At 41.0% G+C, this 18,732-nt stretch overlaps 1 protein-coding gene across 1 annotated transcript in view; it reads right to left on the reverse strand.

Annotated features, from left to right (window-relative positions):
- Nucleotides 1-18,732, reverse strand: part of LOC117546947 (collagen alpha-1(XII) chain-like) — a gene marked incomplete at its 3' end in the record, with an annotated part of 155,703 nt that overhangs the window by 36,141 nt on the left and 100,830 nt on the right. The window contains 9 exon segments of the mRNA XM_034217385.1: nt 5,775-5,907; nt 6,119-6,258; nt 6,696-6,825; nt 10,034-10,173; nt 10,829-10,958; nt 12,329-12,468; nt 15,543-15,672; nt 16,016-16,155; nt 16,658-16,787. Of these exon segments, the coding sequence (XP_034073276.1) occupies nt 5,775-5,907; nt 6,119-6,258; nt 6,696-6,825; nt 10,034-10,173; nt 10,829-10,958; nt 12,329-12,468; nt 15,543-15,672; nt 16,016-16,155; nt 16,658-16,787 (1,213 nt within the window).

The raw sequence follows: 18,732 nt of genomic DNA on the forward strand, positions 1-18,732 counted from the left end.
TTTATTCCACATTTGGTTCCATTCTATTTCTATGTAAATACTGCTATATTTTACTATATATTTCTTTATATTTTGTAATGTTGTTATAGTTTTCTTAAAATAGTTCTCTATCTGTCTTTTTATTTTTGTTTTACTTTTATGTATGCACCATGACACCAAGTCAAATTCCTCACGCGTCAACCTACCTGGTGATAACCCTGTTTCTGATTCCCATGGTGAACAAACAAGAGGGGCAAATGATAAAGTCAAAATGTAATGAATAGCAGTAGGCTGCGATGGGTTAGGGGTCAAAGGCCATGGTGAACACGTGAGTTTTTAATCAAGACTTGAAGATGTCAAGGGAAGCAGCATTGCAGATCTCTGAGTGAATTTTCTCCGTCAGCTTTAGTCTGCCGGGTGCCCCGTGTGGGCGGGTTTCCCCTCGTCATCCAGTCCAGATGTCTCAGATACTGGTCAATCACAGAGGAGTGTCCGAAACCCTCTGAGCCAAAAACATCCTCATAAAAAGGCATTCGCGCTTAAAGGAATTTCTCCATGGGAAGAAAAACTGCTGCAAATAATGCTTTAGCTTCATCCTGCAGGGTGCACCAGATGGGTGGGTTTACCACATGAGGAGGGTCCAGATGGATCAAGAATCTCTCTGGCTCTCATTATGTTCTTTTGTGAGCCAGGAATGTCCAAATAAACAACGTCTGTATTCTCACCCTCCAACTTTTTTGCATGTTTCAGGGCATTTAATACACGCTTCACATTCACTGGCTGCTTTTCAGATGGACTTCCTGTTGGAGGCGGCCTGTGGTCTTTTAAGTAATAAAAACGTTCCTCAAAAGGTATGTTATTGTAGGAAACGCTGTGTCCTGCAGAGATCGATATAAAAACTGAGGAATCAATAAAAACAACCACAAGTTCAAAGATTTATAACTACCAGCTTTTCTGTTAGAAATACATCAGACACGTTTTTACAAAGGCAAACACATGGCCATACATAGAGACACTACATACTGATACACACCTGAACATCAGCAGGAGAGGACTCTTTAAAGTAGAGACACTACATACTGATACACACCTGAACATCAGCAGGAGAGGACTCTTTAAAGTAGAGACACTACATACTGATACACACCTGAACATCAGCAGGAGAGGACTCTTTAAAGTAGAGACACTACATACTGATATACACCTGAACATCAGCAGGAGAGGACTCTTTAAAGTAGAGACTCTACATACTGATATACACCTGAACATCAGCAGGAGAGGACTCTTTAAAGTAGAGACACTACATACTGATATACACCTGAACATCAGCAGGAGAGGACTCTTTAAAGTAGAGACACTACATACTGATACACACCTGAACATCAGCAGGAGAGGACTCTTTAAAGTAGAGACCTACATACTGATATACACCTGAACATCAGCAGGAGAGGACTCTTTAAAGTAGAGACACTACATACTGATATACACCTGAACATCAGCAGGAGAGGACTCTTTAAAGTAGAGACACTACATACTGATATACACCTGAACATCAGCAGGAGAGGACTCTTTAAAGTAGAGACACTACATACTGATACACACCTGAACATCAGCAGGAGAGGACTCTTTAAAGTAGAGACACTACATACTGATATACACCTGAACATCAGCAGGAGAGGACTCTTTAAAGTAGAGACACTACATACTGATACACACCTGAACATCAGCAGGAGAGGACTCTTTAAAGTAGAGACACTACATACTGATACACACCTGAACATCAGCAGGAGAGGACTCTTTAAAGTAGAGACACTACATACTGATATACACCTGAACATCAGCAGGAGAGGACTCTTAAAGTAGAGACACTACATACTGATACACACCTGAACATCAGCAGGAGAGGACTCTTTAAAGTAGAGACACTACATACTGATATACACCTGAACATCAGCAGGAGAGGACTCTTTAAAGTAGAGACACTACATACTGATACACACCTGAACATCAGCAGGAGAGGACTCTTTAAAGTAGAGACACTACATACTGATATACACCTGAACATCAGCAGGAGAGGACTCTTTAAAGTAGAGACACTACATACTGATATACACCTGAACATCAGCAGGAGAGGACTCTTTAAAGTAGAGACACTACATACTGATATACACCTGAACATCAGCAGGAGAGGACTCTTTAAAGTAGAGACACTACATACTGATACACACCTGAACATCAGCAGGAGAGGACTCTTTAAAGTAGAGACACTACATACTGATACACACCTGAACATCAGCAGGAGAGGACTCTTTAAAGTAGAGACACTACATACTGATATACACCTGAACATCAGCAGGAGAGGACTCTTTAAAGTAGAAACACTACATACTGATATACACCTGAACATCAGCAGGAGAGGACTCTTTAAAGTAGAGACACTACATACTGATATACACCTGAACATCAGCAGGAGAGGACTCTTTAAAGTAGAGACACTACATACTGATATACACCTGAACATCAGCAGGAGAGGACTCTTTAAAGTAGAGACACTATATACTGATATACACCTGAACATCAGCAGGAGAGGACTCTTTAAAGTAGAGACACTACATACTGATACACACCTGAACATCAGTAGGAGAGGACTCTTTAAAGTAGAGACACTACATACTGATATACACCTGAACATCAGCAGGAGAGGACTCTTTAAAGTAGAGACACTACATACTGATATACACCTGAACATCAGCAGGAGAGGACTCTTTAAAGTAGAGACACTACATACTGATATACACCTGAACATCAGCAGGAGAGGACTCTTTAAAGTAGAGACACTACATACTGATATACACCTGAACATCAGCAGGAGAGCACTCTTTAAAGTAGAGACACTACACACTGATATACACCTGAACATCAGCAGGAGAGGACTCTTTAAAGTAGAAACACTACATACTGATATGAACCTGAACATCAGCAGGAGAGGACTCTTTAAAGTAGAGACACTACATACTGATATACACCTGAACATCAGCAGGAGAGGACTCTTTAAAGTAGAGACACTACATACTGATATACACCTGAACATCAGCAGGAGAGGACTCTTTAAAGTAGAGACACTACATACTGATATACACCTGAACATCAGCAGGAGAGGACTCTTTAAAGTAGAGACACTACATACTGATACACACCTGAACATCAGCAGGAGAGGACTCTTTAAAGTAGAGACACTACATACTGATATACACCTGAACATCAGCAGGAAAGGACTCTTTAAGTAGAGACACTACATACTGATATACACCTGAACATCAGCAGGAGAGGACTCTTTAAAGTAGAGACACTACATACTGATACACACCTGAACATCAGCAGGAGAGGACTCTTTAAAGTAGAGACACTACATACTGATATACACCTGAACATCAGCAGGAGAGGACTCTTTAAAGTAGAGACACTACATACTGATACACACCTGAACATCAGCAGGAGAGGACTCTTTAAAGTAGAGACACTACATACTGATACACACCTGAACATCAGCAGGAGAGGACTCTTTAAAGTAGAGACACTACATACTGATATACACCTGAACATCAGCAGGAGAGGACTCTTTAAAGTAGAGACACTACATACTGATACACCTGAACATCAGCAGGAGAGGACTCTTTAAAGTAGAGACACTACATACTGATATACACCTGAACATCAGCAGGAGAGGACTCTTTAAAGTAGAGACACTACATACTGATATACACCTGAACATCAGCAGGAGAGGACTCTTTAAAGTAGAGACACTACATACTGATATACACCTGAACATCAGCAGGAGAGGACTCTTAAAGTAGAGACACTACATACTGATATACACCTGAACATCAACAGGAGAGGACTCTTTAAGTAGAGACACTACATACTGATATACACCTGAACATCAGCAGGAGAGGACTCTTTAAAGTAGAGACACTACATACTGATATACACCTGAACATCAGCAGGAGAGGACTCTTTAAAGTAGAGACACTACGTACTGATATACACCTGAACATCAGCAGGAGAGGACCTCTTTAAGTAGAGACACTACATACTGATATACACCTGAACATCAGCAGGAGAGGACTCTTTAAAGTAGAGACACTACATACTGATATACACCTGAACATCAGCAGGAGAGGACTCTTTAAAGTAGAGACACTACGTACTGATATACACCTGAACATCAGCAGGAGAGGACTCTTTAAAGTAGAGACACTACGTACTGATATACACCTGAACATCAGCAGGAGAGGACTCTTTAAAGTAGAGACACTACATACTGATATACACCCGAACATCAGCAGGAGAGGACTCTTTAAACTTGATTTATGACATTTTACTTCACTGGCAGCCATTCCATTCAGTTATTCTAGGTCATCTTTACCTCATTAAATGTAGAGGAGTGATTTTGAAACTATAGGATGTCAGTTTTCTAAAACAAAGCAGAGGGGTGGCATCAGTTCAACTTTTCTAAACGGTCCCTTTGGTGGGATTTTATTTCATGAGGTCACTTAATAAATGCCTATTCTCTCATTCGATTGGTCCCTCCTTTTTTTATATTCTGCATTACTTCAGATGATACCTCAGAGGAGACAGGACACCTCTTGTGATGTGTGTGGGAGAGATGTAAACGCAAAGAAGGGAAATACATGTACCCATTGTTCACTATCCTTAAATCAAGTCCGTATACCTTCATTAAATGAACATCTTCCAAAAGTGTTTAAAGTGGTTCGATGAATCCCTCCCTGAAGAAATACTGTTTTTTTGCAAGACTACAGAACAATAAACCCCCATCATTCTCTGCATGGCATCGATGTGAGTGTGCTTTATTTCATTGTTGTTTGTTACTCACAGGCTCAGAGGCACAAACAACACGAAAAAATGACAAATGACAAATGCTATTAATCTTATAGTTGTAGTTGATCCCTGTCGCCGTAAACATTTCTGTTGTTAGTGACAGGAGAGCATATTTGGGTGGGGTTAAACATATGTCAGAGGGAAGATTTAATCAGATAATACATTGACTTTCAGCTGGGTCTGAGCTGTATGAAGACAATTACAAATCATATTATTTTTTAGCAAATACATATATTTTGATATAAAATCATCCGCTTGTTGGTTTAATTACTTAATTGGTCAAGGCAATTAATAGAACAGCTAGAAAAGTCTGGTAAACTCAGAAAATTACACCGTTTTTAATGTATTGCAGCGTTTAAAACCAGGAAAAAAACACTTTACGAAATCCAAAATCTATGAAAATGTATTGAATATATCAAATATCTGAGATGGTATCTTGTCATATATCACAATATCTAATAATAACTATATATTATATCTCTATAGTGCCCTGTTCTACCTTCAGCTTGGCTTTTTTAATGTTTTAATATTGATGTAAATGCAATTATGTTAAAAATAATGCTTTTTTTCCTTGGAAATATAAAGTATGCAAGTATAATAATTGTATCATACATATACCTTTAGTATCATGTTTGAATTGTTATCAACATAGGTGTGGGAGGGTTCATTTTCATAGAGTTTTTTGCCCCATTGTGTTCAAATTCAAGAGATTTTTTGGCAATATTTGGCATAGATTTCATGTTTGGAAAAAAAACTCTTGTCTTTGAATCAAATTGGGCAAAAACTCTATGAAAATGAACCCGCCCACACCCATGCTGATTGGTCGTTGTGAGATAATCATCCATATGACCAGAGCTGATCCGTACATATGCTTTAGATTAGAGGTCGTCACTCACTTGTCTTTCCCTTCTCCGCCTGACGGATGCCCTCCACGTCGGGGTAGATGGGAACCACAGCCACGTTGTAGACGGTGTCAGACTCCAGGTTCCTCAGGGTGGTGGTGGTGGTGGTTCCTCCAAACACCTCCTCCTGTTCAGGGAAACATTTAAACTATCTGTCAGCAGAGATGGCAAAAGTACACACATACTCAAGTAGAAGTACAGATACTCGTGTTTAATCGGACGCAAATCTGGATCAGCTCCGTTGTTCCCCCGTTTTTAGAGATGTGGGTACGGAGGAAAAGAGAGAGGGTTGTATTTTCTGACATATTCTGACATACAAAAGTGCAGACAGTTTGTACCATTTTCTCCTCTCCCGCTGGTTCGGAGGTGTAGAAGACTTTGTAGCTGCGAACGTTTCCCACGGCAGGATCCCATCGGACCGTCAGAGTACTGATGGTGGGGTCGATCACCTTAAGGTTCTTCACTCCACCCAGAGGATCTGATAATGAAGAGCAGGAACACAACAAAGGACTTGATGACTTATCAAATTGTCAATGTACCATCATTTCGTTGATGTGTTACTGAAAAGCAAGACCCCAGGAATTTAAATGTATTTATCCATCTCGTTCCAGTGTTAAACGTCTGCGATAGTAAACGTTAATGGTGCGTTCTCATTGGACGCAAAGCAACAACAACAAAAAGTCGGGATAAGTGCAAATGCTGTGGCTGGAATAAACCGAGTGGCGCAAACTTCACTACCTTCTTCCCCTCGTCCCTTCATTCCTTCCTTCCTCCCTCTCTACATCCCTTCATCACTCCTTCACTACATCACTTCGGTACATGTTCATGAATCCTGGATTAGCACTATTCCTCTCTCCAGGTCCAGGCTACTTCCTGCTGATACAAATCACTGGACAGACATCAGTTTGAACTCACTTGTCTTCCCGTTGGCGGACATGGACAGGCCCTCCATCTCGTGGTAGACGGGCACCACGGTGACGGTGTACTCTGTGTTGGGATCCAGGCTTTTCAGCACGGTAGAAGTGGTCGTTCCTGACACCTGGTCCTGGGGGAGGAAGAGGAAGAGGAATGTTAGTAAAATATCACTGGTCCCCGGCTTGAGCTTGAATCTCAGGATCCATGTGTCTGTGATCCTCTCCAGAATGGAAGTAGTCATCACATACAGAGCATCAACTAGTTCCTGAACAGTGTCCTTCACATGCTGATATCCAAGAGAGGGAGTTACACAGTCACAAGATGGAGGAATAGAAAGCAGCATTCAATCAGAAATGAGCATGCTTGTCATATGTCTTTCTCCATAGAGGCTGAATCATCATGTTAATCACATAGCTATCATATGCCTCAAACAGTCCTGATGCTCTTCTATGTAATCACACATCCTGTCATGTTCACAGCTGCAGTTGATACCTTTGTTAGCATGTTACTCTGATGTTGGAAGAGGACACTCAGTATTTTCCCAACAAGAAACTATTTGAACTGGTTGAACTGAAAAACATGGAGGAAAATAAAGAAAAGGGAGGTTTGGCAGAGGAGGAGAGACGATTTCTCAGTTGAATGTTCTGCGAGCCCAGATTTCTTGGATACAGGTCCAAACTGTCTCAAACAGAAATAGGAAGAGAAACAGAAGAAGTTTGAAGACAAAGAGCAGAAATATTCTCCGTCCAAAACGTTCCAGTAAAGCACCAAAGCTTCTGCTGCGAGTATAAATCTGATTTGTGTCCATTTGATCTAATAGTAAGTCCTGAAATCTGCCAATAGGATGATCCGTCTCTAAGTCAAATCAACTCATGCACGACATTCCTCAAACCAAGAGACATCACCTCAATACACTTTGACTGCTTTAAGCCCGCGTCACACTGTCCCGAAAATTGACACCAGATGGACACACGAATATGGAATTGTGAATTTCGCACGAAGATGGCCCCGAACTTGGTCAACAGCCAAGCAACAGCCGAAGCAAGTACGATGCCTGCAGAAGGCCACGCGATGGCACCCGGACCACACACGGAAATATGGTCGTAGACGTTACTGATGATTTAGAATGTATCCAGACTCAGCGTAAGAGCTTGTGCCTCTTCCGGGGGTGCTAACATTTAAACATACACTTTATTCTTTACTTTCTCCGTCTTTATATGTAGATTAGAAGATATTACTTATCTCCGTCATGTTGTTTCCATAGCAACAGCAACTTCCTGTCAACAGTGTAAACTCGCCTTCAAAATAAAAGCATCTAAATAAAGCAGGAAGTTAACCTAAATTACATGTAAGACATACAACTGCAACGAAAGTAACAAAACAATGTCATATCCTTTTCAGTTTCACAGAACACAAATTGGGTTTTTTACATAATATGTTTACATGATTTTGTTGTGCAATAAATGCAATCTCGATGTCATCGTACTATAATACGATGGCTACACGACGGCATTGCGAGGGCTTCACGTAGTCGTGTTGCCTTCCTAAGACAATCGGGCAGCTTCTTGTTTCCTTCGGATTGTCTTCGTGAGGCGAAAAATGCCCGATGGCACCGATGATCACACGAAGTAAGGATGAAACGATATGACAAGATGCCCTCACGAGTGCCTTACGAAGGGCAAAATGGACTCACGAATTCAACACGAAAATGAACCTTCGCAAGGTCCTTCGGCAATTTGTTGGCATGCCAAAGATTTTGCCACCGCTCACGAAGTTGCTGCCGGAGCCTGAGAAACTCCACCGGTGGTCATACGATGGCTTAGATGCCCTCACGAATTGCCCGATGTTGTTACGATCAGAGCCGAATTTGAACATTTCCTTTATCGTGTTTCCATCTGGTGTCAATTTCGGGACAGTGTGACGCGGGCTTTATGGAAAACAGTAGAAACTGCCTCTGCAATGTTTCGCATCAGTGGTTATGAAATGTACATTTTCCAACTGTTTCCATCTTTTGATATAACTCTTTTTCCTGGACAAGCAAAGAAGGTTTTTTCCCTGGAAACATGCGTAACCATCTCAAGCTGCTGGCTTTTCTCCGTTTGTGTTGAGAAGACTTGAATTTAAGGCCAACAATAAAAAGATGATCCTACAATATGAGAGAGGACATAAAGAACAGAAGCAGTCCTGTTCCTCCAGAATAAAAAAGGCTTTGTATTTTGCATGCAACGATCAAATGTGGTTCTTAACTTGACTTTTTTTAAAACTTATTTGCAGTGTTGTTCCTAAACCTGCTATGTGTTGAAGTTGTACATTGTTATTATTATTTATGTATTCTATATTTGATTTATATTTTTCTAATATCCCTGAACTCGTGTAAACTCTCACCTGACGTAGGTTATGGTAAACTTGTCTAATACCTCATTCACACCAACGCAACTCCGGTTCAAGCTCCGTGCTAGAGCTTTTCAGGTTCAGAACCGGTTCTTCGGTTTAGCTCCGGCTCTTTTCACACTGCCCAGAGTCCGACTGGTGCTGCGGCATTGCGTCATCGTTTGCGTCATGACGTAACCGTTTGCGTGCCTGCTTCATAAAGCCAAACCGCGCGGAAACCTCTCACAGCTCACACCGACAACAACAACAATGGCCGATTGTGCTCCAGCTTCCTCTGTACCTCTTCGGAAGACCAGATTCCCAGTAGGTAGCTGGTCTCTTCAGTGGACCACTGCTGCTTGTTAAGTTTCTCCATCGATGTGTACAAACTGGATAAAACGCCGGCTTCTTGTTGTTGTTCAGGAGTTGATCCCGCCCCTGCCCCCGCCTCGACGTAAGCGTGACGTATATGGTGCTTTTGCTCTGGCCGGACAATTTTTTGGTGCTTGAAACGAACAGGATTCCGGAGCTAAGAGGCTGCTCCGCTGCGGTGTGAACAGGAAAACCCGGTGCTTTTCAAGCTCCAGCTCCGAACCGGCCCTGAAACACCGTTGGTGTGAATGAGGTATGAGAAAACCTGTTAACATGACCTGTGTTTCTCTCTATCTGCTACTCTGACAAGGAATACAAAATCTTTATCTGATCTTAATGTTCCGTTAACTGTCAAGTGGGAACTAAGACTTTTTTCCTACGATACTGTTATGATTGGCTGTGAATAAGAAAATATGAAGGACAGACCATCTATTTTTTTTTGTTGAGAAAAGGGGCCGGTCATATCAGATTATAGTCTTCTCCTTTTCAGGTATGGTGTGTTTATAGAGACATGTTCTGTAAACAATTGTTATACATTAAGTTGTGCATACCGAGAACACATACAAATGAAACTAATGTTCCAGTCTCTCGCTCACCACTTCCTGCTCTCCTCCAGCCACAGGGACCCAGGTCACGATGTATTCTCGCACCGTCCCCTCGGCCGCGTCCCAGCGGACGTTCAGAGAACTCGTCGTGGGGTCGGTCACCTGCAGGTTCCTCGCAAAGCCCAGCGGCTCTGAAACAGGAAGTCAGCGCCAAACAGGAAGTGAGCATTTGGAGCGCAGAGTCACGCAGCTGTTAGTGTCCAGATGTGTCAGAAAAAGACTGTTTTCTGGCGGCCGTTAGCTGTCAGTGATTCAATTGATGCTGCTTTGTTACCACTGGGGAAAAGAGTCAAATTCGTCTTCACTCGCCAAGCCACATGTCTAGATTTCTTTAAAGAATAGCATTCAAGTAAAAGATTGACACTTCTGGTAATACGATGCGGAAGTAGAGCAGAATCTAAGAAAAAACATGAAGCAAGTGGTTCCTTAACAAAAACTCAATTTGTCCGACGTTTTTCCCGTAAAAATATTACTTCAATATCACTCATTTCTGTTCATTCACATCTGTCTAATTGTTTCCCTCTTTTTCTGCTTTGTTACTGTGTCTTTACGTTGAGCTTACTCTGTCCATCGACTGTTATACTGTGCACTTAATATCAAGCATTTATTTATATTCTGAATTCATGTGCAATGCCTTGTTAACATGCTGCTGTAACAAAACTAAAATCTAATTATCAATTAAGTACGTCTTATCTTTATCAATCTGTTTGATGATTCCTTGAAGGTTCAGCTGCGTTTTTAAGGTTTATTCAAGCGCTAGAACTCGTGTAAAGTTTAAACACTGACTTGTCTTCCCGACATCGCTGAGGCTCGGCCCGTCTCCCTCGGCGTAAACTGGAACGACGGTGATGGTGTAACGGGTTTCCGGAAGCAGCTTCTCCAACACCGTCTTAGTGGTGCTCTCTGACACTTGCTCCTACACACACAAGCACACACACACACACACAAGCGCACACACACAGGTGGTGAACACACTGTCCTCCTCCACCTTTAGGATCAGCAGAGCTCCACAAAAAAAACGATTTCAGTTTACTGCTCTCCCTCAATCTAAATAAGATAAGATAATTGATAAAAAGGAACATTATTTATCCCCGAAATGCAGGCGTTTATAGCAGCAACAGGGTCAGAGTAACTATTGAAACGTAATATCACTGTTTAACTGGTAACTCATGTATTTAGTGCCTTTTGATTGTCTACAATAAGAATAATTAGATTTTTTCTGACAGAAATGTCTCTTATAACTGTTTTTAGGCAATCATTCAATTACCTTTTTTAATATTAATAATAATGCATTTTATTTAGAGAGCGCTTTTCTTAAAACTCAAAGACACTTTACTGAGTAAAATGCATAAAAACATAATTAAAACACACTTAAAATATATAAAACTATTCATTACAGATTTAAAAGCGCTTCCGACAAAACATTTTTTAACATTTCCAAATTATTCGACCCACTAAATTTGTTTAAAAGATATCTTTAACTTCAGTTTGACCTCAGAAGAGAAAGTACATACAACCATAATAACTTTAAGGCACATTTATTCTTTAGGATTTAACAACTTCAGTCATAGCAGCACAAGCAGCACTGAACTCCTCTGGTTAAGTACTTTTGGGTAAATGATGTCATCGTCAGCGTTTCTACGAGACACAAACACGTCCGTCAGCCAGATGTTGTTTCACGCTCTCCACAGTCTCAAGGAGCGGGATTTACAGCCACTTATTCTCTAAAAGCTGCGCTGCAGGAACACAAAGCCCACGTTGACGGATGAAAAAGGGTCTTGGTGCTTTCATGCATGATGGGATTATCCTGTCAGAAAGCATGACGTCACTTTGATCCTTTGATCGTTTTGTGTCTGAATTCAAACAGTCTGACTTGTATCTGAATTTCTGCTAACTGGGACATTTAGAAGCTTAAAGATGGAAAAGACGGACTAACCAGGCGATTTTTGCATATATGTCGTGAGGCAACTTGACCAGATTTAATTTATTTGTTACTGCAAGCATTGAGAGGTTTCCCCTGATTTTAAGTGTAAAAATCAGAAAGCATGACGTCACTAAATCCCCGCTTAAAACCCACCTCTTGTCCTTAGCGTTTTGACATTTTGTAGATTGTTACTTTTATTGCTTTTAAATGAGTCTACTGTTTTTACTTGTACTTGTTTTATGGTGTGTGAGCTGAGCTGTGGGATGTTTGTCTGTACAGCACTTTGGTCTGGAGGTTTTAAAGTGCATTTGATCTAATTTTATAAATAACAAGTATTATAATGATGAAATAAAGAGTGTTACCACGATCTCCAGGCCTCCGTCCACGGGGCTGTAGATCACTTTGTATCCCTGCACGTTCCCATCAGCTGGGCTCCAGCTCACCGTCAGGGTGGTGATGGAGGCGTCGATCACCTGCATGTTGCCCACGCCGCTCAACGGCACTACGGCACGGAAATGACATTAATTTATATCATATTATTACAGACTTTCATCATTCATGTTCAGAGGTGGGAAGTAGTGGAGTATAAATACTTCGTTACTGTACTTAAGTACATGTTTCTGGTGTCAGTACTTTACTCCACTACAACTTTTTACTTTCTACTTCTTACATGTTGAACTGAAATACCTGTACTTTCTACTTCTTACATGTTGAACTCAAATACCTGTACTTTCTACTTCTTACATGTTGAACCCAAATACCTGTACTTTCTACTTCTTACATGTTGAACACAAATACCTGTACTTTCTACTTCTTACATGTTGAACTCAAATACCTGTACTTTCTACTTCTTACATGTTGAACTCAAATACCTGTACTTTCTACTTCTTACATGTTGAACTCAAATACCTGTACTTTCTACTTCTTACATGTTGAACACAAATACCTGTACTTTCTACTTCTTACATGTTGAACTCAAATACCTGTACTTTCTACTTCTTACATGTTGAACCCAAATACCTGTACTTTCTACTTCTTACATGTTGAACACAAATACCTGTACTTTCTACTTCTTACATGTTGAACTCAAATACCTGTACTTTCTACTTCTCACATGTTGAACTCAAATACCTGTACTTTCTACTTCTTACATGTTGAACTCAAATACCTGTACTTTCTACTTCTCACATGTTGAACTCAAATACCTGTACTTTCTACTTCTTACATGTTGAACTCAAATACCTGTACTTTCTACTTCTTACATGTTGAACTCAAATACCTGTACTTTCTACTTCTCACATGTTGAACTCAAATACCTGTACTTTCTACTTCTCACATGTTGATCTCAAATACCTGTACTTTCTACTTCTCACATGTTGAACTCAAATACCTGTACTTTCTACTTCTTACACGTTGAACTCAAATACCTGTACTTTCTACTTCTTACATGTTGAACTCAAATACCTGTACTTTCTACTTCTCACATGTTGAACACAAATACCTGTACTTTCTACTTCTCACATGTTGAACACAAATACCTGTACTTTCTACTTCTTACATGTTGAACTCAAATACCTGTACTTTCTACTTCTTACATGTTGAACTCAAATACCTGTACTTTCTACTTCTTACATGTTGAACTCAAATACCTGTACTTTCTACTTCTTACATGTTGAACTCAAATACCTGTACTTTCTACTTCTTACATGTTGAACTCAAATACCTGTACTTTCTACTTCTTACATGTTGAACTCAAATACCTGTACTTTCTACTTCTTACATGTTGAACTCAAATACCTGTACTTTCTACTTCTTACATGTTGAACACAAATACCTGTACTTTCTACTTCTTACATGTTGAACTCAAATACTTGTACTTTCTACTTCTCTCATTTTCCAAACAGCTGGTTCCTTTAGTCTGAATGTGTGTTTGATGCGTGATCATTATTCTTTAGAGTCATTGCGTGCCTATTGATTTGAACACGATCCGTGTATCCATCATTTCCTGGTCTTCTCTAAAGAAGAGGGACCAATGGAAACGTTGTCATGTTGCCGTTGTTCAGCATGGAAACATTCATTAGCTAACAATGACATTATTGTTCTATTAATATAAAGGGAGGTCAGGTACTCTTTAAAGCAGCTGCTAGTTATGGGTACTTTTTACTGAAGTACACTTCAAAGCCTCTTTACTTTGACTTGAGTAAAGAAGTTTAGTCAGTACTTCTACTTTTACCAGAGTATTTTTAAACATGAGTATCTGTACTTCTACTTGAGTAAAGGATGTGTGTACTTTTGCCCTCTCTGATTTTAATCCACAATCCAAGTATTGTTTTACCATAGATGCAACGATCAATCTGCCACCGTCCTTTACGGAGCAGTAGAAGACAATAGGAACATCTTCAAGTCCCAAAATTAACCATGAAGAAACAACTTGTTTCGACAGAACCGGACTTTTCATTTTTTGAAGTGAACTTTGTTCGACTGTAGTTTCTTTCATTTTTTTCTATTGTCTTTTTTTCAGTTTTTACGACAGTTTTTATTTATTTATTATTATTTTCTCCTTTGTCTTTTTATATATTTTCTTTCTATGTATAGAAATATTTTAACTTTATTTTCATTTTTTTGTCTTTCTCACCCTTGTCTTTTTTCATATTTTATTTCTATTAAATGTAACCCACTCAAATAATGCAGTTTTTCACCCTGTAATAACCAGCAGCTCCCACTCGGGGCAGTGCTGGGGCAGCAGAGTCTGCACATGAGGGAGGAGAGGAAGAGCAGGCCAGGTGTGGTTGTTAATGAGGCTCAATGAGTGGCAGCTGAGCAAGTCGAATTGTTCGATGAAGGTTTTTTTGATGCTGCGGGGAACCAGGAACCAGGAACTACCAGAACCGACGAAAGTTTTTGGAGCTGCAGTTTTTGTCTTTTCCTCACCAGAGAAAGGATTAAAGGATTCCACTCTCCAGAAAAAGGACTGATAATCATTGGAGAGAGAAACTACAGACTACCCGGGTTCGATTAATGTTGTTTTGTCCATGATAGCAGATTGGGTTTCACTGGGGTGGATGAGGGGTTTGTGAAAGTGTTGTATGAATGTTTAATAAAATGCCGGCTATATTAATTTGATATTGTTTTTTCTATTTATATTATCTTCTACTCCTGATTGAAAGCAACCTAGTACATAGAAGTGTTACATAACGATGTAGATATACAGCTTGTATACGTTTCTGAACATGAAATCAAACGGCGTATCGTACGTGTCTTCCCGCTCTCTGGCAGGATTGTCATTTCTCACTTTGTTCGACTATCTATATATTTTTTTCTTTTTTTCTGCTTTTTTTTCACTTTTTACGACAGTTGTCATTTTTTTCGAGTGTCTTTTTTTGTCCGTTTTGTTTCAACAGCTCCGGACCTGTCGTTTGTTTGACTTTTTTAGAATCTTAGAAAATAAGATGGACATATTAACTATGTAGATTCGGCTCGTAAAGGTGAAGTGTTTTGAGAACCAGGAAAAGTGCTATATAAATAACATGTAATATTAGTATAGTTGCTGAACGTGAAATATAAGAGGTAACCTACGTGTCTTCCCGTTCTCTGACTGGCGCCTCCCCTCTCTGGCGGGATACACCGGCAGCACGGAGACGGTGTACGGCGTGTCGGGCAGAAGGTTCCTCAGGATGATGTTCGTGGTTCCTGCGGGGACTTGCTCCTGTTCACAGAGATTCAGAATAAAGAGTCATTGAGATCAGAAGTCTCCCAACAGGCTGCCGGATCTGTTTTCATCCGGAAACATATGTCAAAGTCCAACAAATTCAAATCTCTGGGGTCATAATGTCGGATACAAAAATATCCCCCTTTAAGCACAAAATTAAGTCAATTCAAAACAGGCAATTAACCAATTAAGACAATCTGAGCAGCAGTTAAGTAGTTGTTATTTCATCAGAGTCGTCTAAAAGCTGCAGGAACTTCTTTCAGTTAAGATTCACAGCGTAGTATTTTATGCATAAATGTGTTTTTCCGTGACTTTGTGTAATTCTTCCTCAGAGTCTCACCATCTCCTCTCGGCCCCCGGCTGCAGGAACGAAGAACACTTTGTAGAGTCGGACGGCTCCATCCGCGGGGTCCCAGTTGACCTTCAGAGAGGTCATGGTGGGGTCGCTCACCCGCAGGTTCTTCACCCCCCCCAGAGGTCCTGGACAAGAGATAAGATAAGATGGATCGTTATTAACCCCGTGGGGAAATTCAGTAATTTAACAACAGGGTGAGAATGAAAAACAGGGCAGCACAGATTCACACAGATTAGAGATGAATATTAATTAATGTGGATTGTGTGTATATATATATATATATTTGTATATATATATTTGCAGTTTTGTATTCGGGTTTGTGGGAAACGGTATTTCAATCACAAACTGAAAGGTTGACAATAAAGATGGCTTTGACTGAAAGATACAATTAAAATGATATACAGTTAAGTAACTTTAAAATAAGAAATGAATTAAAGTGAACATACTGTGTATATATATATTTGGGTCATATATAAGATGTGTGTCGGTAAAAGTTATTTGAGTGTATCTTATGTCCAGTACTTGTGTCACATTGCGACCCCAGAGGGCAGGTTTAAGAACATTATTGTTTAACTTTCACAAGGTCGGACTGTCTAGGACTTTTTTCCGTCAGCGTTGTGGTCTTACGTGTCTTGCCGTTCTCGGTCATGGTCTTGCCGTCTCTGCCGGGGTAAACAGGAACCAGAGAGACGGAGTAGAGCGTGTCGGGCTGCAGGGAGCGGAGCACGGTGCTGGTGGTTCCTGCAGACACTGTTTCCTGAAGTAAACAAATCACACACATCAGCTGCTGACAGACACACACACACGGAGACAGACACACACACGGAGACAGACACACACACTGACAGACACACTGACAGACACACTGAGACAGACACACAGACACAGACACTGACAGACACGGAGACAGACACACACACTGACAGACACACACGAGACAGACACACTGTTCACACACACACACTGAGACAGACACACACTGACAGACAGAGACACTGACAGACACACACGGAGACAGACACACACACTGACAGACACACACAGACACACACTGACAGACACACACACTGACAGACACACACACACACACACTGACAGACACACTGAGAGACAGACACACACTGAGACTGACACACACTGAGACTGAGACACGCTGACAGACACACTGACAGACAGAGACACTGACAGACACACACGGAGACAGACACACACACTGACAGACACACACAGACACACACTGACAGACACACACACACACTGACAGACACACTGATCGACAGACACACACTGAGACACACACTGACAGACAGACACACTGACAGACACACTGAGACAGACACACACTAACACACACACTGACAGACACACACGGAGACAGACACACACTGAGACACACACACGCAGCTATGGCAGGATGATCAGCTTCAAGAAGGCCTTCCTGTGCGTTCTTTACAAAATGACAAGTAAAAAACAAACAACAAATTCCCCTCAGATTATTTGTTAAGAACTTTAAAAAAGTCCATGCAGCAGAATATAACATTTAAACAGGTTAATAAACAGGAGGTCAAACAATAAATCAAATCAAATAATGGTTTCTCTCCGACAGACGGCGGAGTGAATGCAACGATATAAAGCCCCGTGAAACAAATGTTTAAGTTTCCACCCCTTGTTGTTGAATACCAACTATGTGATATATATATATATATGCTGTTAATACCTGCATTATAAAACGGACAAGTCAAATCAAGCAATGATTGGTTCGTGATATACTGAGCGTATACCACGGGTAGAATTGTAAGTTACTTTTCACAACAAGTCAGTATCCCTCCGTCTTCAGACTGGAACAAGAAAGCAGCGGAGAAGCAACGGGCAGAAACCCTCCTTTCACGCAGCGCTCCAGACATAGACATCAGACGGCGACACATATTCAGTGTTCCTCTGGCATCAGGGCAGGATATCTAGATACTTCCCAAGGTTTGACTTAATGAATTGAGCTACTTTTAAAGCAAGCAACGTTGTTTTCAAATCTGTAATCAAAGAGGTCCGCAAAAACACTATCGACCAATCAGATTGCTTGATTTGACTTGTCAGTTTTATATATTTCCATTTCTTCCGTTACGAAACAAACTTACAAAGCATAAGATGGAAACATTTAAGATTAACTTGGACCCCCGGGGGGTCTCGCTATGGAGGAGTGGATTGAGCAGTGCCTCTCTCCAGAGAGCCCCTAAAGGACGACATGCAGAGCTACGTGACGAGCAGGCAGACCAACTGGAGAAGTAGCACCATTCAAAAGCTTTCTGATGGGGTCTTGAAACAAAGCAGAGACATGATGAGCGTTAGTGGCCACAGGTGCGAAAGCTCTCTCCAGAGCTGCTGGAAGCCCAATCTCAGGGACCGGAGAAAGTGGAGCAATATTCTGACCACGCCGAGCAACAGCCAGAACAACCTCGCCGAACCTCGCCCCTTAGCTGTGATATGTGACAGGGACGGGTGGCGCAGTGGTCTGTGCGTTTGATCATCAGATCAAGGGGGCGTTGGGGAACTCCAGTTCGAAACCCGCTCCCGCCCCACTGCGTCAGGCCGTTGTGTCCTTGGGCAAGACACTTCACCCGAATTTTCTCCTGTGGGTATTGTCCACAGTAGATGACCATTACATGTATGTGTAATGTGTATTTGTAAAGTGCTTTGAGAGTCATTGA

The sequence above is a fragment of the Gymnodraco acuticeps genome, unplaced genomic scaffold (assembly GCF_902827175.1).
Source record: "Gymnodraco acuticeps unplaced genomic scaffold, fGymAcu1.1, whole genome shotgun sequence".
Classification (NCBI taxonomy): Eukaryota; Metazoa; Chordata; class Actinopteri; order Perciformes; family Bathydraconidae; genus Gymnodraco; species Gymnodraco acuticeps.